The 26,535-nt window shown below is 45.7% G+C and overlaps 1 protein-coding gene across 5 annotated transcripts in view; it reads right to left on the bottom strand.

The window, feature by feature from the left end:
- Window positions 1–9,125: 9,125 nt before the first annotated feature.
- Window positions 9,126–26,535, bottom strand: part of OSBPL2 (oxysterol binding protein like 2) — a 1,093,509-nt gene continuing 1,076,099 nt past the window's right edge. For all 5 annotated transcript variants that reach the window (XM_069650733.1, XM_069650731.1, XM_069650732.1 and 2 more), the window contains one exon: window positions 9,126–13,422. In XM_069650733.1, coding sequence (XP_069506834.1) covers window positions 13,320–13,422 — 103 coding nt within the window. In that variant the 3' untranslated portion in view covers window positions 9,126–13,319. The remainder of the gene's footprint in view (window positions 13,423–26,535) is intronic.

Genomic DNA, 26,535 nt, shown 5'->3' with positions numbered 1-26,535 from the left:
CTTAGATAGAGGGACATTTTGCATTACATAAAGCTAATTAGGATGAGCATGAGTTCATACAGGCTAAGACAGAAAGAAAAGGTCTGTATAATACACTACTGTAAAGTGATGTACACGAAATCTGACTGAAAGAGCGGCACAGAAAGTAACACAATCCTAGTAGAAATTTGGCAGAGTTCTACAGATAATGGGTGAAGGGTGTTTAATAGAAGCCTTGCAAGGATGAATGGAGAGAACGGAGTACCACTAAGCCAGGGGATGCGTTCCCGCCATAATCGAATGGGTAACAAAAGCTATTATTTAGAGCACCAAAGTCCTAAGCAATATATTTTACATTTTTCAAATGGACCTGCATTATTATTTGATTATCATTTAAACTAAATTACAGCAGATAATTAAGTTGTGTTTTTAGTATTATGGATTCAGGTTTGTTCCTGAAAGTTTTATTAGAAGAATTGTTTGTGCAACATGGGAAAAACATGGGAAAAATTGAAAGCTTAGAGGACTGTGTGCATATGTTGCACTAGGAACAGATGTTTTTGAAGCAGTGATTTGTTTAGACCACTGGTCATTTAAAAGAATGAAAGATTCAGCAACACAACACATCATACCATATACTGCCACATTAATCAAGTTATTTACAGCAAACACAAATGTTTTCAAATAAACTAAAGTAATTAGAAGTGCAATTGCAAACAGTTATTTGAAATTTCTGAACGCTAATGCATGATGAATTTAGTAAAGAATGTTCTTTTAAAAAGGTTGAGAAGACATCATTCTGGATGCATTGTTATATTATGATGGTTGAAGAACACACATGTTTATTAAAACAATATAAAAATATGCACCAATTTGCTTCTTACAAACTTTCAAATAAGACTAGTTACAGATTCAAGGAGTGAGAATGATTATTCTCGTTTGTTAGCAATAAATGTGCAAATGAAAAAGTGTTCACAAACAGGCCATTTTTAAACACACTTGCCCTTCTCAAAGAAAGTTTCACCCTCCAGCAGTTTCAGAATACACCTTGTGAAATGAAAAACATTATTGGTAGGAAAAGTGACGATAAGATCAATGGCACGGTTCGTATCAATCGATCTTTTCTAATGAATTTGCTGTAGAAGATTCCATCACTTAGAAGCTTGGTGACCAATGACATCGAGTGGATCAGACTACCTAATGAGAACAACAACAGAATGTTGTCCAAAATGGCGAAACTGATCTGGGAGCACCAGACTGATCTTCTGATTCTGGGTCTTGAAATGGTTGGATTCCCCCAATTAAAAACAGCAATGGACATTTTGGAATTCCAACCTCTCCCTTCGAAAGTGAGTGGTGACCTCATCGTTTCCACTTAGGGCCAAAACGATCCTAACAAAAATATGATGGAACAACTCTCTGCCCTCACAAATGCCTTAAATGGGCTCAAATGGCTCGAACCTCTGATCAAAACAGTAGTTAATACCACCAATGCCACGGCCAAGTCATACATTCATGACCTTACCATCGTGTCATGGAACTGCTGTGGCTTCTGTAATTTGATAAAATGGAGGGAAAGTGTAAAACCAGAACACCTGCCCAATATACTACTAATACAGGAGACTATGGCAATAAAGAGTGTAGAACTTGATGTTTTGTTTGTATGCTCTCATCACGCAAACAAATGTTCAGAAGGGAGACCCACAGGGGGGTTGATGATCTTGATTGATAAGGTTAAAATTCACTCTCAATGTTTATAAATGCAATCTTTTTATTATATGCGATCACTTTTGATGTGAATTTGAAGGAAAAAACTTTCTCTTAATTTCGTTATATTGCAACGCCTCGCAACACCCCATTGAAACTGCTTGTGAATTATTTGGTGAAATTCTTAATGAGGCCTTTAGTAAAGCTCCTGATGCTGAAATCCTCATTGGAGGTGATTTTAACTCAACATTTGGGTCTAATCCCAATTGTATGGGTTCTAATTTGTTATATTTTCAGGCCTCTTTACAGAAAGGGAATGTTTGGAGCAAGTTGTTTAAAGCCTGGAACATTGTTTTAATAGCTTCAGCAGACAATCATAAGAAGTTTACTTGGAAACGGGGTACAGCTCAGTCTTGGATCGATCATATGTTCTCCACTATACAACTCTCTGGAAGACTCTCGATACTATCATGTCTACTTTGGGGGATCACTTTATATAACATCCTCCATTCCAAACTTCTTCATAAGATGTCCTTCTGAACCTCAGCTGACATCTATTCAATGTAACAGACCACGCTGCTCAATTAATTGGTCTTCAGCAACATGCAGGAAACTTACAGCGTTAGTAAATAGAGACTTCTGGACATGTATAGGTAGAAACCCTGTCGACTTTCCAACAATCCTACATTGGAACTTTGACATGATTGCTGCACATTTGTGTGATATTTCTAAAATGGTGGTTGGGCAAGATGTTGAGACGTATGAAGGAAGAACATATTGTAACATGGTGGCCTCGCTAAAAAAGAAGAAAAATTTCGAGCTTCGTGTGGCAAGGAAGTCAAGGTTGAATTTGTTCAATCCTGAATATATCCTTCTAAAAAAAACTATCATAGCCAACTATAAAAAGTTACTTAAGGAGACCAGGATTTTACATAAAATACAGCAAAATTAAAGAATAGTCAACTTAATATGTAACCGTAAAACTAAAGAGATCTGGAAAACTATAAGATCAATTGATAAAGTAACTACATGTGAATTTGATTCAAGCATAGACAGTGCAACTTGGTTTTCTTTCTTTCTTTCCAAATATGCACTCCCTGAAGAATTCACTTCTTTTGAACATCTGCCTGAATGTCATCTAATCCCGGATTGCTGCCCATGGGACAAGACAGACATACTTGCTGCAATTCAGAAACTAAAGGGGTCCAAATGTGCTGGTCCCGATGGGCTTCCCCGGTGTTTTATTAAGGATGATCCGCTATTTTGGTCTTCCATCTTTCTGATCACGATTCAAGAAATATTTAGTTCCAAAAAAATGCCCAGTTCTTGGCTCACATCAATTATCATTCCGCTTCATAAAAAAGGCTCAATTGCTGATCCCAATAACTATAGACCGGTCGCGATTATTAATGTTGCAGCCAAAATGTTTGCTTCTCTGATCCTAAAAGAATTAGAAAGTTTTGCACGTACCAATAACAATCTTTGCCCGTCTCAAGTTTGCTTCTGTAAAGGGATGGGAACTCCCCTGAACGCGTGTCTCCTGGCACACATTATTGCACTTGCCACCTGCCCTGCCAACAGCCCTATATTTGTTGCATCTCTAGACTTAAAAGTGGCATTCAATCGCGTGATTAGAGGAAAACTGTGGGAGTAACTGCATAAGGCCAATTTTCCTCAATATCTTATCACACTCATACAAATGCTTCACTTTCAAACAAATTTTAAAGTCAGAATTGATAGAGCGGGTTCCTTAACACATGCCATTCCATGATTTACAGGAGTAAAACAAGGGTGCAACCTCGCAGCCATTCTTTTTAATCTCTATTTAGCCCATATTAAGGACATATGGAACACAGACAAATCTTTTGCAATTCGACTTGGAGCTTTTTCTTTGTCATGGCTAGCGTATGCAGATGACATTCTGCTTTTCGACCGCACTCAGGCTGGTCTCCAAACTAAACTAGAAAGCTTCATGTATTATTGCAAGAGTGATAACTGAACTGTCAATCCACAAAAATGTAATATCAAACAAAAAAAGTACGACAATTTGTATGGAAATTTGATACTTCACCTATCTCATTAGCCAGTAATTTACCCTACTAGGGGCTCATACTAACTAAGAATATGACGTATATAAGAATGAAAGAACTATTTATAGTTAAATCTATATAATTTGCAATTTCTCATTAATTCCACTCCTAGAATTGTACTTGAAAAAAGTTGAGGCTATTCTGTTATACGGAGTTGAGCTTTTTCTTTATGACTTGGGTCCTTTTTCGGATCAACTCCAAGGACAAATCTGGAAATACACTTTAGGACTACACTCTTCAATGCCAAATGCCATTATCAGACACGAACTTGGCCTTAATTCGCTCTCTGCCAGATACAACTGGCGCTTGTTACTGAACTTTGCAAAAATGATGTTTCCCCCCAAAAATACTTTACATATAGATCTAAACCAAATGCTAACGAATAATAACATACGCTCAATGATTCAATTTAAAGAACAAATGTTGTTGGTGATGGAAAAGATTAACCTCCCTGTTGAAGATCTGGAGTTTTTTCATGAAAAAATTAAGAAAAAATATTCCAATATGATTGGGTTGAAACTTGTATGCAGATAGAAAGATATACTTCATTTGCAGAATATAGCAAATTTGTTAATCAGCAAGTACCTCGCATGTCATATTTAACATTGTGCCCTTGCCCCAAAATTCGTCGAACCTTTATGCAATTCCGATTTGATCTTTTTTACACACGAGTTCGAAAAAAACATTGGCACAAACAAACTTTGGATCATAATGATGAATTATGTCGCTTTTGCAACTATGCACCAGAGACCTTAAAGCATCTTTTTATCTACTGCATTTATTTTGAAACTAATCGTTGTATAATGATGAATTCTTTCATACAAGCAAAGACATTTACAGCGAAAGAATGGATTTGGACAAAATGTATGTGGGGCTCCACTAATGCTCCAATAATTAAAACAACAAAATTGGTAAAGATCATCGAGAGTGAAATCGAAAGAGTCTTGTAAATATGGGATTTTTTAGCCATGGTGAAATGGTTTTTGTTTATTCTAAACTTATGTCATGTTTTCATGTGCGATTTGCGTATTTTTAATAATTGTAATTCATCTATGAATGGAATTTAAGCATGAAATAAGCATGAAATATTTGTAAAGGTCTTTTTCTTTTGACTAAAAACAAATAAAGATTTTATATTAAAAAAAAGAAAGTGCCAAGATACATTGCATAAATAACAGAAAGAAGATAATCACAGATTCATTTTTTCTATTTTATTGACAAACTGATGAGCAAACATTTACGTTTAACCCCCAATTAAACTTTTAGATAGGATGAGTTATGGAATAGGAATCCACTGGTAAATTTGTTTTTTTTGTAATCTTCATTCTAATTCTAAAGAAAGTTCCTTTCTTCAGGGCAAGAGGTCAGAAGGTCACCAAGGTTAAAATACAGGCAGGATACAACTTTCACTAGACTAAAAAGCCACCATCTGATACCATAAAAGATGGCAAATCACTCCTACACTGCACCATCTCACACACTTCTACAATCAGCATCATCCTAATTTACAGACTCCATACAACCACACATTTGCATGCAAGTTATCAGATGTAGCAAGCCACCTCATGTTAGAAAACCAACACTATCATACTGAGCAAACTCAACATCTGGCTGTAAATAAATGGGCAACACCTGCCAAATCCCTATACTATAGCAGCCTCAAAACAGGTACTCTGGGGTGACCACCTTGCTAACTAAAGTACCATATTCACCCTACCATCATTACTATTATGCACCGCCTGGTTAAGAGAGGCCCACCTACAGCACCCAACCAAGCAACAAAACAACCACCCGAAACCAGCACCGGGAGTCTGTTGCCCCTTCAAAATACAATAGTACATGGGCACAAAGTGTCAGCAACCCAGCACTCATCAACCCAAATTCATCCCTTCTTTCAATCACAACTCATCCACAGAACAAGGTCACTTCCTGCAAGCCCTGAAATGTCGGTTATTAAGCTGCTTCGTAAGAGACCCCCAAACTAACCTAATATCCCAGCGAGCTAAGGGCTACTGCACCACCTCCAACACACCATTCAATGTAAAAACCCTAGGAAAACATGCTCACCAACAGCTTCTGGCGCCTGTGGAAACCAACAATATCTTCTATGTATCACAACACAGATTCTGACCTTTGGGGGGAACAGAATCCACCCTCTCATTCACGTGGGCTGCAGTAAAAAGCAATGGAGGCACAAACATACCAACTGCAGTTATCCTTTTGAACATCTCTGGGGCCTTTAACCCCTTCAGCCACGACATCTAGGGAAAAGAACTCACGGACATCAAACTGCAGGGAACTCTACTATGTTGCATTGCATCTTTCCTTTCGGACTGGACAGATCACTTCTATTGCTCTTTTAGGGCACCCCCTATATATCATCATCAGCTGTGAAAAACCAAGAAGAATACAGGCCAGCTCCACTATTTTCTAAACCCGATAAAAACAGAATTTATAGTTTGCAGCACAACTACTAATGATGGCATTCTTTTCCTGGCCAGGAGAAAAGTGAACCTATCCACAGTCTAAGATGATCGAAAACGTTAAAGTTCTCATGGACAAAGCCCTCACACTTGAGCCAGTCCACGCCATATTAAGAAACAGCTTCTTCCAAATTGTACCAATCTGAGGAATCAGGGCATCCCCACACAGAAACATGGTCATTACCACCTTAGTACTGTCCAGGCACCATTACGTCTCACAGAACATTTACTCAATAGTCCTTAATGAGTTAAAGCACTGTAGCTCAAGTGCACCCAACACTACAAAGATGGGAACCCATTACCACAGTTCTCGGAAGTCCCTCCTGGCACATGATCAAACTAGGATTGAATTCAAAACTTTATCATCTAACGTACCTGCCATGCGAGGGCCATGAATCCACCAAGAAGAGATGTGTGTTATAGGCTTGTAAAATAGTTTTGAGCCACCAATGGGGTGTTAGCAGCAATGCCATGCTTGAACATGGGACATGAAGGAGGATCCTGCATTGCTGGCAACCAAGCTAGAGACCCCAATGCCCAGGATCCTGCACACAGAGGAAGATCACTTAACCTTCATCAGTAGATACCTCAAAACCTGGCTGTTCACAACATTGTAAATAAACAAATTAGCACACCGCCAATGAAGGCAGGACCAATCAGGTGCCCCAAACCTACTAGCCACCACAGGCTTGGACACCAAAAACTAGCAGAACCAGCTTTGAGCACTTAAATCCCAAAGGCAGGATCACTCTGACATTTAAGATTATTGGCGTCACAATGTCTAGCCAGAATACCAAACTATATAACTAGGACACACAAAAGAGAGGGGACCCTTTCGGGTCATCCTCTACAACACTTGTAGCACACCGATGCAAAACACTTGAACAAGGACACATGAGAATGTTATTCTCCCCAACTATGTACCACGAGCAGATGTACAACATCATTGCTGTACCATGACCATCATATAATGGAACCCTACATTTTGAGAACACCTAATTCTGATGGATACTTCTACCTTCAAACATGCAACCATCAGCCCAATCCTGAAAAAACCTCTGCCAACCCCTATCTGTCCTCTAACTTCCGACCCATCTCTCTCCTACCTTTCTTGTCAAAACTCCTTGAACGCCTTGTCTATTCACAAACTTTCCGCCTTCATTTCCAACCTCTCTATTCTCCCCATTACCCAATCTGGATTTCGCCCTAGCCACTCCACTGAAACCACGCTCACCTCTGTTCTCAACTCCCTCTTCTCTACTCGTTACTCTAAACAATCATCGATTCTCATTCTTCTTGACCTCTCTGCTGCCTTTGATACCGTTGATCATTCTTCCTTTGGTCTCAAAGACTCCGTCCTCAACTGGCTTACTTCCTATCTCTGCAATCGCACCTTTGCTGTTTCCTGGGGAGGTAGCACCTCCCCCACCTACTCACTAAACTACGGTGTCCCACAAGGATCCGTACTCGGTCCTTTTCTCTTCTCACTCAACACTTCTCTCCTTGCTCCTCTTATCTCTTCCTTTGGTATCCCTCAACACTTCTACGCTGATGACACTCAGCTATAGCTCTCCTTCTCTTCCTTTACCCCTGACATCCATCTTAAACTCTCCTCCTGCCTCGCTGCTATTAAATCCTGGATGTCCTCTCACTTTCTTACCCTAAATACTGACAAAACTGAAGTCTTATTCTTTCCCGCTAACACCCTCCCTCCCTCCCTCCTCCCCTGCTCTCTACATCCTCTTTCCTCCTTCCTAACTACCCATCTCCCCCCATGCCCGCATTCTTGGCCTACACTTCGACTCTAACCTCTCCTTCACTCACATCCCATGCCTGTCGCTTCCATCTCTACAACATCCGCAAAATCCGACCCTTCCTCACCTTTCACGCCCCTAAACTCCTAACTTCCTCTCTAATCTTCTCTAGACTTTTCTATTGCTCTGCTCTACTCTCTGGTCTCCCTTCCTCACATCTAACCCCTTAAATCCATCTACCACTCTGCCATCCATTCTCTCTGCCTTATCTCCCCTTATGATTCCATCTCTTCTTCACTCATCTCACTGGGCTGGCTCTCCTTCCATTCCCAACTCAAATTCAACTTCCTCTGCCTTGTCATTAAATCTCTCTATGGTCTTGATCCACCATACCTTTCCTCCCTCCTCTCTTTCTACTCTCCTTCTCGCCCACTTCGCTCTGCTGATCATTTCCTACTCTCTGTACCACCTGCACCCTGCGCTACTTCCCACTTCCGTTCCTTCCAACTTCTTGCTCCTATTCATTGGAACAGTCTACCTCCCTTTATCCGCTCCACCACCTCTTACTCCTCCTTCCGCTCCTCTTTAGTTTAGAATCCTACCTTCTTCAAACTCCAACCTAACACTTCCCTATGTTCTCTCTCACAGCTACCTCACAGTACAAGCTCACTCATTCTTCGCATGGCAAATTGTTCTCTATGTTGTCGGTTATTTGATTCATGTTTTATTATGTAATGCTTTTATGTATTCACTGTTGCTTATGTAAAGTGCCTTGGCTTAAAGCACTATATAAAAATGTAATAAATACAAATAATGGCAAAATAAACTCTAATGCTGGTAAGTCCCTCTTATACTAACTCACACACACAAAAATAAAAACGGAAGACTCACTGCCACTAGTTTCATAGCACCATACCAGTAATCTGATATTTACAGCCTGCACTCACAGAATTTGCACCTGCCTCTCCACCCAATCCACTTACCACAGCCTTCCTACTTATTTTTATTTTTTACCAGAACCATGGTCCACAATGCTGTCAAAATGGCTGATGTGCACCATACAAGCTCACGTTAAAATACTTGAAATAATGCGACAAACTCAGAGCCAAATCTGCAATGGTAGATCTTTATTTCATTAGTGCCATGTAGTCCACATATTTAACTTAGATAACAGGCTCCTATATGGACAACCTTAGAAACTGTAAACAATTATTTTGGTATACAGGACATTAAACAGTTTTACTGCCAAGCAATTTAGGGCTAGGTGAAACAGGGAATCCAGAGCTAATCGAGGAAACAACCACCTATTGTCAGTGCCAATGGTATTAGAAGCCCGAAGGGGAGCTTTTAATGCCAGGGAATTTTCTATCTGCAAGGAATACCCTACTGAACAGCCACAATTATTATTCAATACCTCTCCTCTGTATTATTTTACTTTTGAAAACTCTGTACAGCAGTAGCTAAAGCAGCTTCAGATGTATTGTGGTTAATCACCAATATAACCACAGCCAAAGTTCTGCATCCTAGTTTGGCTTCTAACACACCAGGTTTGTTGCAAGTGAGTGCTCCATTTACACTTTGTCCGCTGCAAATTGTAGGCCCTAGATGATGACGGATCCATGCAGGTGCCAGAACTATGAAGAGACAAATTACCCACAATGACCCACATTAGTCCAAGCAGATGTGGTCCAACTTCTCAAAGGCAAGCAGGCCTATGAGAAAATCTGGAGGTTGGAGGATAGGCCAGTGTGCCTCCAAAGATAGTCATTCGCATGTTGGGCCATGCCGGAGTCCTGCTACTTCCTTTTAATAAAATAAAACAGAAATTAAATAAAGAGTATTCTTTTGGTTAGCGTATGGTAGATAACGTCAGTAAATAATGAGATCATCATAGTAAGATTTGAGTGAGGTCTTGAGACCAGGTTATGTTGGGGTTATTCATTCGGGCACACCACCATTGAAAACGCAGCCACATGGCTGTAAAAGAGGTACCCATGTAGAGAATCATACCACAGATTTGAAGTGCATGGACCTGCTGGCATTCTTATAAAAACATATTTCGTGGTCTGATATATATATATACATATATATATACATATATATCTTTGAATGAATATAATGGTCAGGAAGCACATGGCAGTTTCCTCAAGTAGTGCCAGACCCTTATACATAATACAGTGTCTCCTCAGACAGCCGGTTCACCTCCAACAGCTACAAATTACTCAAAGTGTGTGCACAAACATTTAAGTCATTTGTGAGCGCAACCCACATTGCTCCTTGATATGTACAGTTAGCTGAACAGACCACACACCTCTTAACTTAACATTCACACACTTAACAAAATGCATTTTTTCACAATCATTAAAGCAGAACTTTATTAAAGAAAATAACTTTAAAATTTCACATGTAGACAAAATAAATCCTTTGGATGACTTTTTCCATAGATAAAACATTTAGAGAGGCTCTGCACATGAACTGCAAGGTGGACCTTATTGCCTACAATCATTAAAAAGACTTTATTAAATGGGTCTAGATGTATTGTAGTGTCAATGCAATATCTCCTTCAAAGGCAAGACTTGTGCCAGTGGCTGGTGCCTAAAAAGCACTGTTTTATGGAGGGGAGGCTGTGCGTCTGAGCACACAAGCAACATGCCCACACTCAGCATCGAGTGTGTGGGTGTGGATGCCTGTGCCAATAGTAATATGTTTTAAAAATAATAGTTATTTCCATTCACTTTGCCAGCAGTTGCCTTTCATTGTGCAATCAAAAGGACACTATATAAAAGGAACACTTGCTTAGACAACATGATAAAACAAAGGTCAAAGGGACACAGACCCAAGTAAGACCAGCATTGAAAAAGGTGAAAGTTTACAGAGGGACATTTAGACATAGCTAATTTATAGTTTACCATTGTTCTGTGTGTACAAACGATTAGGTTATGGTCATTATTGCTTAATGTATTGCAGTATTAGGTATACGAATCGATAGGTGTCTAAATAACTGGAAAGAGATTTTTATAAAGGGGTCACTTCTGATACGAGGTCAGAACAAGAGCCTCCTGTAAGAAAAGGAACTACTGTTCCTTGACGGGGATCTACTGTAAACGTGGCTTTAGCAGGAGAGTGACCTATTGTACAGAGGAAGAGGGCTTTGAAGAGTCTCTCTTGCCAACGACCTTACGGTTGCCAGTAGTGAAATTGCTAATTATGTGTGATATTTTGTTTGTTGTGAAGACGTTAGGTCACATGAAGTTTGCGTAATTCAAAAACTGGCCCACTTCAGCTCGCCTCACTGGCCAGAACCCCATCCTTGTATTGAGTATGATCTTATGCAGATAATAAATAGTCTAGTACAGAATGGGCCTCATTACGGGTCTGGCGGTAAGACTGCTGGTGATACCGGAGGCTTGCCGCCAGACCTGAATAAAATTACTGGCGCCTGACTTCTCGGTAACACCAAGGTATTATAACCCTGGCGACTGGGAAGTCAGGCACCAGTAATATTATAAGTCCCCATTCCCATGGAGTCCATGGGGACCACGGAAGCACCGGCACCGTTAATAACGGTGCCGGTGCTTCCGTGACACTCTGAGGGCAGGTGCCGTTACGCCCACCAGGTCTGACTCTGGTGGGTGGGACGGCATCCACCCGCAGAGTTCTACTGTGCCAGTCCGTTAACAACGGTGCTGGTAGGCTTACCAGCACCGTTGTTATCGGACCGGAACAGTTGTAATGAGGCCGAATGTCTTGAAATTAAAGTAGCACAATATTTAGAGCTATAACAAAAATCATACAAAGGGCCTTATTTTTATAGCGGGCGATGAAAGCAGCCATAGGTGGCACAAGGAAAGCAACAGATGAGATCAGCAGCTAAACGCTACTTTCCACTGATCGCACAATTAAAAGCAATGATGATGAAACCTTGCATTAATTAGAAAAATAACCATATAGGCACATACACTGAAACAGTACAGACACATCCTCCTATCATACATTTTTTGAATCCTATCTCCCAAAAAGTCTCTTGATAGATAGATATATATATATATTTATATAAATATTTACAATAAATTGATTTGCAGTTCAATTGGTTTTACATTATATGGCTTAGAAATTTCTATGCAAACAAAAAAGTATATGTATACGCATCACATTTATAAGAGCAGGAACTCCATTTCTCTTGAGCCCCATATATTTTGAGCTTAACTGCCTTGACCTTATTTATTGCCCTTTACCCCCAGCCTCAGACATTAAAGTTGAATGTGACCCACAAATACCCTAGCATATCACAGACGAAAGGAAAAGTGTAGGTGAGATTCCAATAGGAAGATAGTGGAATATACAACATCTATAGCAAAGAAAAAATGCTAGCAAACTGTGCATGCAAGCAGTTATGTTTTTAGCTCTGAAAGGTGTGAAGACATTAGGGGAGAATTTACACCCTCCTATGCATGGGTTGAGTCCTTCACAAAGTAACGTACCAGGAGAGAAAAGTGGATGTGTGCAAATACCCCTTCCTTTACATACAACTACCTAAGCTAGTGCATGAAATAGCTGTACATTTGAAGTAAAACTCACAGTGCTGAAGAATGAATTAAAATACAGAATTCTCAAGTTTATGAGACTGTCTGGACACCTCTAAACAGCCAATAGCTTTTCAGTCCATCAAACCCCGAGCTACCACTAACTCTTCCTACGCACCCTCTCTTCTAAAATTCAATGTCAATTTTCCAATTACCCGGGCTAAAAGGAATGAACACCAATATTGTCAGCTCATTTAAAACCTATGCTCTCCCACCATCCATCCCACTCCCAGAAAACATACAGGTTATAACCCCAAATTCCTCGTCGACCTGCAAGTCCCTTCCATAACACTTTCTTTTTGATGGACAGAATTTACCAACGTTGTTAAAATAAGCAGCGAGGGGTGTTTCCGTTTCATTTGGATAAGATGAGAGATGCAGCCATTCATGTTGTTTGGCTCCTCTTCCAATCACCGGGGCATACAGAGTGCCAAGCAATCCTGGACACAACATTACTGCAGGCGATTTTAGTTCATTTGGTGAAATATGGTAGTTCAACATGAAGCATGTAGAACAGAGTTTTTTCTTTTGCAATGAAATATTTGGCAACCCTATGAAGGATAGACCTTCCAATCCTGACTGGTGAACAATGCCGTTCTAATGAAAACGTCATCTTCACAAAGAGGTTGGGCTATCCGATCTTCATGAAAGAAAACCAGTCGAATTGGAAGCGATTACTCAGAGATGTCCGGATGAGATGGTGCACTCAGGCGCCCACGTAGCTCAGTAGATGTCTGGACAATCTGAGAAGTCCCTGTCAAAGTATCCACCAGAATAGAGCCAGTCAGAGGATCCAGTGTAGGGATTCGACCCTTGGGAAAACCACCTGCAATAAAAAATACATGTCAGGAATCTAGAAATCTGTAGCTTGTCCCAGGGTGCTTTAAGAATACCCAGTCCACTAATGTGCTCCCACAGAGCGCATAATGAGAAATGTGAAAAGATATTTAATAGGTCTATGGGTTATTGTTTGAAGATAGAAACACTTTGTGACGGTGCACATTCAATTTATTTTACTGAATAAAAAAAAAAAAAAGAAATGAGGCCTACTAAACAAAGCTTAGCTTATAAAATGAAAAGTATGGAATGATAGATAAAGGAACATGGAGGGTAGCCAACCACCACGGTAAAAAAAGAAAAATGAAAGAAAACCATGGTAAGACAAGGTTGGATGTAGCATCAAACTGTACAGAAACCAAGGTAAATATATAATACATTGTAGACCCAACGGGTAGAAATTATAAGCTACTCACCGTAGTGACTAACGTACTCTTAGTCCTTGGTCCCCTTTCCTCCATACTGCAAGGGCGTCCCTTCCAAGGGACGGGAGACGGAACCTTTTTCACCAGAAAAAACCTTCTTCCCCCTTTAAATTTAGAGGCGCAAGGGGGTGTGGCCCAGGGAGCATGCGCTGCCCTGACCCCGTCCTCCGGCGCCACACCTCAATCCCCAATGACGCATCGACAATAGATTTAACATTGCCTAATGACACCAATATTAGGGAGGGGAGGTTGGTGGGACGTATGGAGAAAGGGGGACTAAGGACTAAGAGTATGTACGTTAGTCACTACGGTGAGTAACTTATAATTACTCTTACGTCCCATCCCCTTTCCTCCATACTGCATGGGTGAGTACAACTGAATTTAGCCCCAGGGTGGAGAGGAGACACTCCTTAAGCAAATAGGTTCCTGACAACCGCCTGTCCGAAAACCGCATCAGATCTAGAGCCTGCATCCAAACAGTAATGCTTGCAGAAAGCTGAGGGAGTGGACCAAGTGGCCGCCCTGCTTATGACTTGCCACGGGACATTGTGCTGTAATGCGATGGCCGTTGCCTTGGCCCTAACTGCGTGGGCGTGTATGTTGGCCGGAAGTGGTTTGTGCTGGCCCTCGTACACTTCCTTGATGTCCGAGACCAGCCAGCGGGATATGGAGGCCTTGGAGGCCTGATAGCCTGGTCTTGAGCCTCCGAAGGTGACAAATCGGCATCCGATTTGCAGAAGCCCTTGGTCCTCTCCAAGTAAAATTTCAGGGCACGCCTGACATCCAGGAAGTGCAGCACTCTTTGTGCCTCGTCCTTGGGATCGGCAAAGGACGTAGGAAGGACTATTTCTTCTTTCAAGTGGAAAGCAGACGGCACCTTGGGCAGATAGGATTGGAGGAGGAAAAGAACCCCTCCTCTGAGTTCCTGTAAGCACCGATGGCAGCGAGGTATGTACGGCAGGTGTCCACCTGCACACCAGAATGGGCTAGGTGCGCCGAAAAGGAGAGCACGTTGTCTAAAGTGCATGCCAGGGGGTCGATTTCCTTGGAGTCTGCCCAGTGGCAGAATCTGGTCCATTTGCTTTTATACTGGGCTTTGGTAGCCTTGCTCCTTGCACCCTGTATGATTTCCAGATTAGCCTGTTAAGAGCCTGAGGTGCCATAGTGTTACCTGCTCAGGTACCACGCTGTGAGGGCTAGCTTCTGAGGCGCGGGGTAGGTGACCCTGCCCCCCTGCTGCACCCGAAGATGTGCTGGGCCTGTCGGGAGGTGAATCGGAGGCATCTCCGAGAGGCTGGGCAGCTCCGAAATCATGTCAGGAGGCGAACTGAGGGCACTTCTTGTTGTGCCAGGTGGCAAAGAGATCCACCCGGGGGTGACCCCACCTGTTGAAGATGATCTGAATAAAGAGGTTGTTTAGCTGCCACTCGTATTTGTCCACTGCCAACCTGCTGAGCCTGTCCGCCTCCAGGTGGGATTCCCTCCAGATGTCATTTTCCAGGGCCCACTGCCACATGCTGATTGCCAGTCTGCACAGAGGAGGGGATCTGGTGCCTCCCTGCTTTTTGACCTAGTACGTGCTGGTTGAATTGTCTGTCTGGATGAGGACAACCGTGCCCCTGAGAACTGGTAGGAATGCTCTGAGCACTAGCCAGAAGGCGTTCAGCTCTAACCAATTGATGTGGTATTCATGCTCCTGTCAAGTCCAGGTGCTGGGGACCAAGAGATCGTCCAGGGTGGCTGCCCAGCCCTTGAGCGATGAGTCTGTGGTGATGGTGGCCTGCAGGGTGGGCAGCTGAAAGGGCTTGCTCGTCCGCAGGTTGCAGTCCCTGGACCACCATGTTAGGTCCGGGTGGAGAGAAGGAGGAACGTTGATAGTCTCGAATTGAGAGCCCTGCTCTTGGTTCCATGAGGCCACGAAGTGCAGCTGAATCCTCCTCATCCTCAGTCTTGTGTGTGGGTAGGTTAATAGAACTACCGCCAAGAGACCCAGGAGATGCTGGAACCACCAAGTTGAGGTTGCCTCTCTGCTGAGGAAGTGGGCAGTGGTCCTTTTGATGGCCGAGATCTTGTCCTCCGATGGAAATACCTTCTCGGAGCATGGGTCCCAGATAAGGACCAAGAATGTCAGTCTACGTAGGCTGCAACTGCGACTTCTTGACATTGAGCGAGAAGCCCAGCTTGTGCAGCGTGTTCATAAGGGTATGGGAAGAGTGGTGAACTGCTTCTGGAGATGAAGCCCTGACGGGCCAGTCGTCGAGGTATGGGTAGATGTGAAGGCTCTGCGCTCTGAGGAGGGCTGCCACTGTATTCATGAGCCTGGTAAAGACCCTGGGGGCCGAGTTGAGGCCAAAAGGAAGGACCTTGTATTGAAAATGGTAGCCCATGATCCTGAATCGCAGAAAAGAATGATGGGGCAGCCAAATCGGGACGTGTAGGTACGTAGGTAAGCCCCCTGTCGGGGAGCTGCTGTGACTGGGTGTACGACTTGGGCGTGGTCTTTGTCAAGATGGATAAAGACTTGGCCGTTTGAGAGCTGTTTTTCTTCTTGTCCAGCTCTTCATCCGTGGAGGAGTGGAAGAGGTCCCTCCCCCTAGAACGGCAGATCTAATATGCGTTCCTGAATTTTCTGGGTTGCATTTCGTTGCCCGGAGCCAGGCTGTCCTCCTCATGTCCGTGGCGATACAGATGGCACGGCCAGTGGTGTCAATATGGGCCACGGTGGATTCCATGAGGTCCTGCGCCACCAGCTTGGCCTCAGCCAGACCCACCTTAAAACATGATTGGCTCTGCGTAGGGTGTTCCGAGAGGAAGTCTGCAATTTCCCACCATAACCTTTGGTTAGCGGCAGCTAGCATGGCATCAGCGTTGGCCTGATGAAGATGCAAGGACGCGTTGGAATACAGCTTCTTCCCATACGCCTCCCAAGATGTTCTCCTCCTTGCGCAGCAGCGTCACCGAGAAAGAGGCTGAGGATGACTGAGGCTTGGAGTATAGTGATGCCGCAGCGATCACCGAGGAGTGTGTCTGAGGATGAGCCGACAGCAAGAGTGTATACCCCTCCATCTGCCTGTACTTGGCGCTCAGGCGTCGATTGACAGGCTGGACAGAGTGGGGTTTGAGCCAACCCTTTTTGTCCAAGGAGACTACATCGGTTTGCAGTGGAATTCCCATTTTGGCAGAGGGGCGTTGTGCAAGGATTTCAGCCAGAACCCTCTCTGCCGGCTGCTCAACCTCGGGCTGAGGTAGGCCCAGGTACTCTGCCAGCCCTGCAAGACGTTCGTGGAAAGCCCTGGCTGAGGATGGCGTGTCAGGATCCTCCTCCTCACCTGTATCCAGTGGGTCAGGAGGATCCTGCGTAGGTGGAGGAGTAGCGGGAGCCAGAGGCTGGGGTATGGAGACCATAGCCGTAGGCTGAGGCGGAGGCTGGTGTGGATCCGCCTGAGGAACTGGCTGTGGAGCCGAAGGCAGAGGCTGCGCCGGGGCTGGGGCGCCGGAGGAGGAGCCTCTGGCACTCGTAGCATCGTAGGGAGCACGTCCCTAATGGCGTCCCTGAGGATAACCCCCATCTGAGGAGACTTCATGAGCCAGAGGAACCTCTCTAAGAACCCCTCTTCACAGGCCGGAGAGGTGGTAGGGGGTATCGACGGGGTAGCGGGAGGCTACGGGAGCTGCTGCATACCCTGCCCGTAAGGACGCAGAGGGAACCTGCCCTGCGAAAAAGGATAATAGGCTGTTGGCCATGTACCTGGTTGAGGCCAGTCCCACCTTGACACTCATTCTTCACTGAACTCCTGGAATGGCGATGGACGTGTGCCCATGTTTGGCACAGTGGCCATTTTGTTGAGCTGCCTGCCACGTGCCTGCTTCGTGTTGCTCGGCTTGCTGGGCCGAGCCTCCTCCAAGACTTTGAGTGTGGATCGCGAGGCCTACCCTGCTCCTCGGGCATAGACCCGGTAGGTGTGACACCCTCGATCCGGTGGTCGGTAGAGCTGCGTTTAGGCGCCCCCTCTGAGGTATTGCCGGTACTAGGGCATAGCCCCTCGGACATAAAGCTGGTACAAGGGCGGAGCCCCTCGGATGAAAATGCGGTACAAGAACCTTCTGGTTCCTCAACACGGTCACCGGGAGGATCCAAGGATCCCTTGGCCTGTAGCTGAAGCAGACTCGGTAAACGTGCTGGTACAAGGACCTGAGCGGTCCCTCCTGCGTGGGCGAGTCCTTGGGAAAGAGTCTCCCTTGCGGGTGCGATGGAACATAGAGGCCCTACCTTGGGCCTGGCTCGATGTTTCACAAAGTTATTCAGGTCCTCTGGAGGCGACTTCTGAAAGAGCTCCCTCCACCTGGCTAGTCTGTTCTTCAGGGATTTCGATGACAGGGCGTTGTATGCTGAACAAGCTTGCCAGCCGTGGTCGGGGCCAAAGCAACGTAGGCAGAGGGTGTGGGGGTCTGAAGTTGGGAAGAGCCTGTTGCAGGATGGACACCTGCTGAACCCTGTGGAAGTTGACATGCGCCAGGGAGGAGCGTGTCGCCTGAGGACCGAGTACCCGAATGATGACAAGACAAAAACGACAAAGAGAAGAAGTATCAGCACATGGAATTACATGGCCGAAGCCAAACCCAGGAGCGCTGGTGAATTCGGCCCAATCCCGTCGACACGGAAAAGGGGACTGAAGTGTGGCGCCGGAGGGCGGGGTCAGAGCAGTGTCTCTCCTCATTTGCCATTTCTCCCTATCTGTACTCTAATATAATAGTTTCGCTTGATAGGTGTCTCTTTTCAAAGTCAAAGATCTTGTTTTTAATCACCATAACAAGCTGGGGAGTTAGGATTTACAGAATGGAGGGTTGATTAGCTACAGGGTGATGTACATAAAGATAGCGGAGTCGTGGCAGCGTCGAGTGCAGTCTCTGCTGTGCCGACTTCATTCAACGCTCTCTAGCTGCTAAGGCTATCTTCACTGTCTACCTGTGGGAGGATACTTAATCCCTCCTGAACCGCGGAGTCGTGGCAGAGTCGAGTGCAGTCTCTGCAGTCCCTGTCAGGACTGGTAAGGACATGGCCTCCGGCCCAGCCAACCACCAACATTTCCCTGTAGTAATACCATATGAGGGGGCTGAAGAAGAGAAAAGGCGCCTGCGTAGTTCTCGCCAAACTCAACTGCCATCATGCCCTCTGTCATTCAAAAAACATCCTTCTAAGCAAAGACCACAAGGTCTTCAAAACACGACTGTTAGCCTGCCAGGAAGCAGCCCCTGCAACACCGCAGGCGCGTTATCTTGCACCACGAAATCGGTGCCTAACTCCCAGAAAACCTCCAAAAAAGGGGCACAAACGCTGGCAGCAAACCCACCCATCCATCGGGATTTCCGAAATCCAACAGACGATGCCGCCGGGGTCCCGGCTCTAAGCCCTGGAATCCCACAGACAGACAACTCAACGGATTGCAAGGATATTGAAAGCAAGGCAGCACAGAACGCCCAGCTCGACTCTGGTGTTGGAAGCATCCCAGTGCAGTCAGTCGAAGGACCGACTGCGAGGGATACGCTCCAACTCGTGGGAACCCAGGCGCGGGAGGCTGCCTCTGAAGTGCCACTAACATAAGCCAACAAAACAAATCATCAAGTATCCTTTGAATCGCCACCTACTTTGGCTGGTGAAGAATTGCAGAAGGATCCTTGCGACCCAGAGGTCTCTGGAGACGCGTCGATACTCCCAGATGCCAGTCCCATGGGACGGGCCGCCTCACCGGAGCCCCCTCTGCGCCCAGGCGCTCCTCAGGCTCTGAGGGGGCCCGCAGTGCCGCTCGCGGCTCAAGTCCACACCGCCTGGGTCTCCAGCCCATCGGAGCTCCAGGAGCCCCGCCCAAATGTTCTGAAGCCGCTCAGCAAAGACTTGCTGGCACCTCTGAGCAGCACATCGGACTCTTGTGCGCCCCTGTGGCAGACACCATACCACAGCCGGCTCCCTCTGAGAACAAAGTGATAACGAGTGGCTCAGCCAGGCCGGACAGCACAGGAGACAAATGGGAAAACATATATAATTACCACCCTGAACCTCTGGAAAAGAGGGAGGAATCCCTCCATCTAATTCTGGAAGAGGAGCACATACCCTAATGGCGAAACAAACACCAGGAAAAAAAACACCAATAAGAAAGCCAAAAGATTGGCGCCAACTAAAAAGGGGCTCCAATTGCCCTTCAAGGGGCTAAGTTAAAAAACTACCCTTTGCAACTCACTAAAATAACTATTCACACGACAAGGCAAAAGAAAGCACGAGGTGCTTAACAAATTTACAGATGATGAATTCCTAGAAGCTCTAGTGGACGTGCAGCGGTATCAGGTAATATTATCCCCACCAAAAATATAGCCGTAAATATGGTCATCGGGAACGGCCATAGGCGTTATTTTTGGTCGGGATAATTTATGGGGTAAATGGGTGGGGGGTTTGCGGGGGTGTCCCCTGCTCCCTTTAAAAATATATGGAGGTTGCGCGGGTGTCCCCTGCAGGTTCCATGGGGTAATATCGCCGCAAAAATATGGCGAAATGTTTGTATGGCAATATTTTTGCGGGGATATTATCACATGGAACCCGTGCAGCCAGCCCTAAAAACATGCAAAATAGTCCGCTCTTCCAACCGAAACAGCACACCCCTAACCGGCACTACTGTATCGGATCTGGCGCCGCAAGATAACCCACTGGTGAACTCCCCGCCCCAGAGCACACTTCGAGCGACACCAGCGCTCTCGATAAGGTGGTCACCCGGGGAAAATCTCCACAACTGCCTCCTACAAACCAACCACCGCTCGCCAACTCAGGCGTCAGGCTAGACCTTTCACAAGTAGCCTCGCCCCGGGGAGAAAAATATCTGCCTCGCGAAACCCATCCCACACAAAGCCTGCTGGAGGACAGGCCCCTTCACGACCTACCTTTTGGGACGCCACTCAGATGCAAAACCCACTCACACACGACACCCAAAGAAACCCCCACAAAAAAACCCAGACATGATGACGATAGTGTCAGCTATCACAATCGCTCTAGCCCCTTTCTGCAAATTATATGAATCGCTAAATGAGACTTTAAAAGATCACACAACTCTCATCGCACTGATGCATACCAAAATGATCTACGTCGAGGGCTTTATCACTGCAAAGGAGAACAATCCGAAAGTTATTCAGGTCCTCTGGAGGCGACTTCTGAAAGAGCTCCCTCCACCTGGCTAGTCTGTTCTTCAGGGATTTCGATGACAGGGCGTTGTATGCTGAACAAGCTTGCCAGCCGTGGTCGGGGCCAAAGCAACGTAGGCAGAGGGTGTGGGGGTCTGAAGTTGGGAAGAGCCTGTTGCAGGATGGACACCTGCTGAACCCTGTGGAAGTTGACATGCGCCAGGGAGGAGCGTGTCGCCTGAGGACCGAGTACCCGAATGATGACAAGACAAAAACGACAAAGAGAAGAAGTATCAGCACATGGAATTACATGGCCGAAGCCAAACCCAGGAGCGCTGGTGAATTCGGCCCAATCCCGTCGACACGGAAAAGGGGACTGAAGTGTGGCGCCGGAGGGCGGGGTCAGAGCAGTGTCTCTCCTCATTTGCCATTTCTCCCTATCTGTACTCTAATATAATAGTTTCGCTTGATAGGTGTCTCTTTTCAAAGTCAAAGATCTTGTTTTTAATCACCATAACAAGCTGGGGAGTTAGGATTTACAGAATGGAGGGTTGATTAGCTACAGGGTGATGTACATAAAGATAGCGGAGTCGTGGCAGCGTCGAGTGCAGTCTCTGCTGTGCCGACTTCATTCAACGCTCTCTAGCTGCTAAGGCTATCTTCACTGTCTACCTGTGGGAGGATACTTAATCCCTCCTGAACCGCGGAGTCGTGGCAGAGTCGAGTGCAGTCTCTGCAGTCCCTGTCAGGACTGGTAAGGACATGGCCTCCAGCCCAGCCAACCACCAACATTTCCCTGTAGTAATACCATATGAGGGGGCTGAAGAAGAGAAAAGGCGCCTGCGTAGTTCTCGCCAAACTCAACTGCCATCATGCCCTCTGTCATTCAAAAAACATCCTTCTAAGCAAAGACCACAAGGTCTTCAAAACACGACTGTTAGCCTGCCAGGAAGCAGCCCCTGCAACACCGCAGGCGCGTTATCTTGCACCACGAAATCGGTGCCTAACTCCCAGAAAACCTCCAAAAAAGGGGCACAAACGCTGGCAGCAAACCCACCCATCCATCGGGATTTCCGAAATCCAACAGACGATGCCGCCGGGGTCCCGGCTCTAAGCCCTGGAATCCCACAGACAGACAACTCAACGGATTGCAAGGATATTGAAAGCAAGGCAGCACAGAACGCCCAGCTCGACTCTGGTGTTGGAAGCATCCCAGTGCAGTCAGTCGAAGGACCGACTGCGAGGGATACGCTCCAACTCGTGGGAACCCAGGCGCGGGAGGCTGCCTCTGAAGTGCCACTAACATAAGCCAACAAAACAAATCATCAAGTATCCTTTGAATCGCCACCTACTTTGGCTGGTGAAGAATTGCAGAAGGATCCTTGCGACCCAGAGGTCTCTGGAGACGCGTCGATACTCCCAGATGCCAGTCCCATGGGACGGGCCGCCTCACCGGAGCCCCCTCTGCGCCCAGGCGCTCCTCAGGCTCTGAGGGGGCCCGCAGTGCCGCTCGCGGCTCAAGTCCACACCGCCTGGGTCTCCAGCCCATCGGAGCTCCAGGAGCCCCGCCCAAATGTTCTGAAGCCGCTCAGCAAAGACTTGCTGGCACCTCTGAGCAGCACATCGGACTCTTGTGCGCCCCTGTGGCAGACACCATACCACAGCCGGCTCCCTCTGAGAACAAAGTGATAACGAGTGGCTCAGCCAGGCCGGACAGCACAGGAGACAAATGGGAAAACATATATAATTACCACCCTGAACCTCTGGAAAAGAGGGAGGAATCCCTCCATCTAATTCTGGAAGAGGAGCGCATACCCTAATGGCGAAACAAACACCAGGAAAAAAAACACCAATAAGAAAGCCAAAAGATTGGCGCCAACTAAAAAGGGGCTCCAATTGCCCTTCAAGGGGCTAAGTTAAAAAACTACCCTTTGCAACTCACTAAAATAACTATTCACACGACAAGGCAAAAGAAAGCACGAGGTGCTTAACAAATTTACAGATGATGAATTCCTAGAAGCTCTAGTGGACGTGCAGCGGTATCAGGTAATATTATCCCCACCAAAAATATAGCCGTAAATATGGTCATCGGGAACGGCCATAGGCGTTATTTTTGGTCGGGATAATTTATGGGGTAAATGGGTGGGGGGTTTGCGGGGGTGTCCCCTGCTCCCTTTAAAAATATATGGAGGTTGCGCGGGTGTCCCCTGCAGGTTCCATGGGGTAATATCGCCGCAAAAATATGGCGAAATGTTTGTATGGCAATATTTTTGCGGGGATATTATCACATGGAACCCGTGCAGCCAGCCCTAAAAACATGCAAAATAGTCCGCTCTTCCAACCGAAACAGCACACCCCTAACCGGCACTACTGTATCGGATCTGGCGCCACAAGATAACCCACTGGTGAACTCCCCGCCCCAGAGCACACTTCGAGCGACACCAGCGCTCTCGATAAGGTGGTCACCCGGGGAAAATCTCCACAACTGCCTCCTACAAACCAACCACCGCTCGCCAACTCAGGCGTCAGGCTAGACCTTTCACAAGTAGCCTCGCCCCGGGGAGAAAAATATCTGCCTCGCGAAACCCATCCCACACAAAGCCTGCTGGAGGACAGGCCCCTTCACGACCTACCTTTTGGGACGCCACTCAGATGCAAAACCCACTCACACACGACACCCAAAGAAACCCCCACAAAAAAACCCAGACATGATGACGATAGTGTCAGCTATCACAATCGCTCTAGCCCCTTTCTGCAAATTATATGAATCGCTAAATGAGACTTTAAAAGATCACACAACTCTCATCGCACTGATGCATACCAAAATGATCTACGTCGAGGGCTTTATCACTGCAAAGGAGAACAATCCGAAAGGGTGCCACGCCTGCCCAATCCTTCAAAAAGATCCACAAGGCACGGCCAGAAATAAACTTGAAGAACCAAAGATACAATGCCATTGCGCCCAAACTCAAACAGACCCTCTTCTAGGCTCTGCACCATTTGTTTTTTCAGGAGCCCAACAAGACATTCTAACAGAAAAGAATAAATCTGAGAGTACAAGCAAAAAAGCATGCACCACCAAAGCAAGGCCAAGTAATGAGACCTGCATCATCACTGATTCACCAAACCACAATATTTCCTGTTTGAAAAACGAAAACCCCCAAAAGCAAAACTATCTGGTATTTAACCAACAGAAAACCACAACTTCACTCCCTCAAAGGCCATCCCGCTCCGCTCTCGAGAAATCCCCCAGGACAATCGAGGACTTTATGGCCGACAAAAGTGCAATGGACATAACCCTCCATTTCTCCCCTGAGGAAGAGGTCAACAGAAAATCGCGACACTGTAAACCAGTCGCTGAGTGTACCTTTGAGAAAAATACTCCACCAAAAAAACGAAGACGCAACAGTACAACTACACACTCCCCAAACTTGCCCATAAGTCCCCAATGTCCAAAAGAAATACTACATCAAAAACAACCAGATTATAACCCTCAGACAAGGAAGAACGAGAAAGACCCGGGCCACAAGGGCCCGTAGCACTGAAGAGGCAGATGGAACAAGGAAGCACAGAACACAAAACGCCACACAGCACAAGACTCACCCGCAAGGAGGAAGTGACCGCTCAGAACAAACCTCGACCGACAAGAAGGCCTTTTAAAATTCAACCGAAATGAACCATCTATAAACTGGAACAAACAGAAAAAAAAAATCCAGAAGCCATAACTCTGAACAGAGGCACAATCATGAAGATTTTGAAAAACACAAAAGACCTCAAATGGCTAACCTCAGACAACATCATTCTCGTCGAACCTTACCATAAAGCCACAAAGGATAAGGCCTACATACACATAACAGAAGCTTCAAGAGCAATCTTGACCAGGGAAGACTTTGAAACCCTACTCATAAAGGGAGTCCGACTAACTAAATACCAAGATAAAAAGCCCTCCCCCGACAAAGACTCAGAAAACAAAGCGCCAGGAAGCCAAAGGGCACACTTCAGGACTAAAACGGCAAGATACCATTAAGGAGAATCAAACCACGGAACCCCATCTAACAGACGACACAATATGAAGTCCCAGGACTCACCAAACCCAGAACTAAAAGGCAAGTCTAAACCGCCGGACAGCGAAACCCTCCGGCAAGAAAAGCCATCGACACCAACAAAGAATCATGGACTAAACAGTCATCCCAACCCTACTTTAAAAAAAACAACACGACCTACACTCTCCTTCGCCCCAATAAAACAACTTTGGGCATGGCTACCGAAACAACCAAATACCCAGGCCAACAAATAGCAATCACCAGTGAGGCAAACAAGGCAAGAAATCCCAGGTTCGAAAGAAGAAAATAATTACCCAACAGCCTCACTAAAACTGGGATCATGGAACACAAGGGGTTTCAAACACCTGATGACAACAGTAGACATCAATCTGGGAAGATATGACATTCTAGCACTCCAGGAGACCTGGTTGTCAACTCCTCCTGCAATGGACGGCTATGCAATCGAAATATCGCCAGCAAAAAGAGCCTTCATTGGCCGCCCGTCAGCTGGCCTCCTAATTGCAGTCCGAACAGGATGTGGCTTGGCCATTGAAAAAAAACGCTCCTGCTCCCAAAGCTATCTGTCGGTACAGGTAGAGTGGACAAGGACCGATCCAATCAGCAAGAAGACCCAGGAATCCTCAATGGCCGTCATAACCACCTATTGGAACTCCAAGGCTCTCACAGACGAGAGATTCCTACGGACAATGGAAGCCGAAATGGACTCCAGACTTATCTTCAACGTAGACCAAATTTCTCCTGAAGCCCCGCAAATTCCGACATGGGAAAGAATTAACCAAAACGCCATTAACTACATTTTCGCCTCAGAGGAAATGATTAAACTAGTGTCATCCTTCAACATAATACGCGCCAAGGCAAGCAACCATAACATCCTAGAAATCTCGTGGCGCTCACACAGATCTCCAAACCTGACAATGAAGGAAACAGGGGAGGCTAATAACCAAGGTAATCTACTCAGACTCACAAAAGAAAGAATAATGTAATTATCTGGGAACTACAAGGAAAAATTGAGCTCTTCGGAGCTCAACAAAGCGCCAAAATCAACTATCAACCCCTATTGATCCCATACCAAGTAGGTGCTGCGAAAAACAAAGGGACACATCAACAAGGCCCGCAGCACTACGACAAACGCTTGGTAGAGAAACGCCGCACCCTTCGTCAAATTAGACGTAAAGCGAACAAGACAAACTAGACAACAAGCAGGAATACATACCACGAGGAAGCAAAGAGTTACACAAGATGGATCAGATTCTACCGCGCTACTCTTTACCAACATGACTTGGAGTTGATGCTAAGGAAGGTCAACGGCAAACACTCCATAGAATTCTGGGACCTCATAAAAGGGACAGACAAAACCACAAGCCCCTCAAAAACTAATGCTGTGAGTAAGGAAAGATGGTCTAACCACTTCAACAACTTATTCCAGAAGCCTTCCCACAAGCCCCAGCC

The sequence above is a fragment of the Ambystoma mexicanum genome, chromosome 3p (genome assembly GCF_040938575.1).
Source record: "Ambystoma mexicanum isolate Mex_15411 chromosome 3p, UKY_AmexF1_1, whole genome shotgun sequence".
NCBI lineage: Eukaryota > Metazoa > Chordata > Amphibia > Caudata > Ambystomatidae > Ambystoma > Ambystoma mexicanum.
The sequence above is the reverse complement of the archived record's forward strand: the minus strand, read 5'-3'. Positions and strand labels throughout refer to the sequence as shown.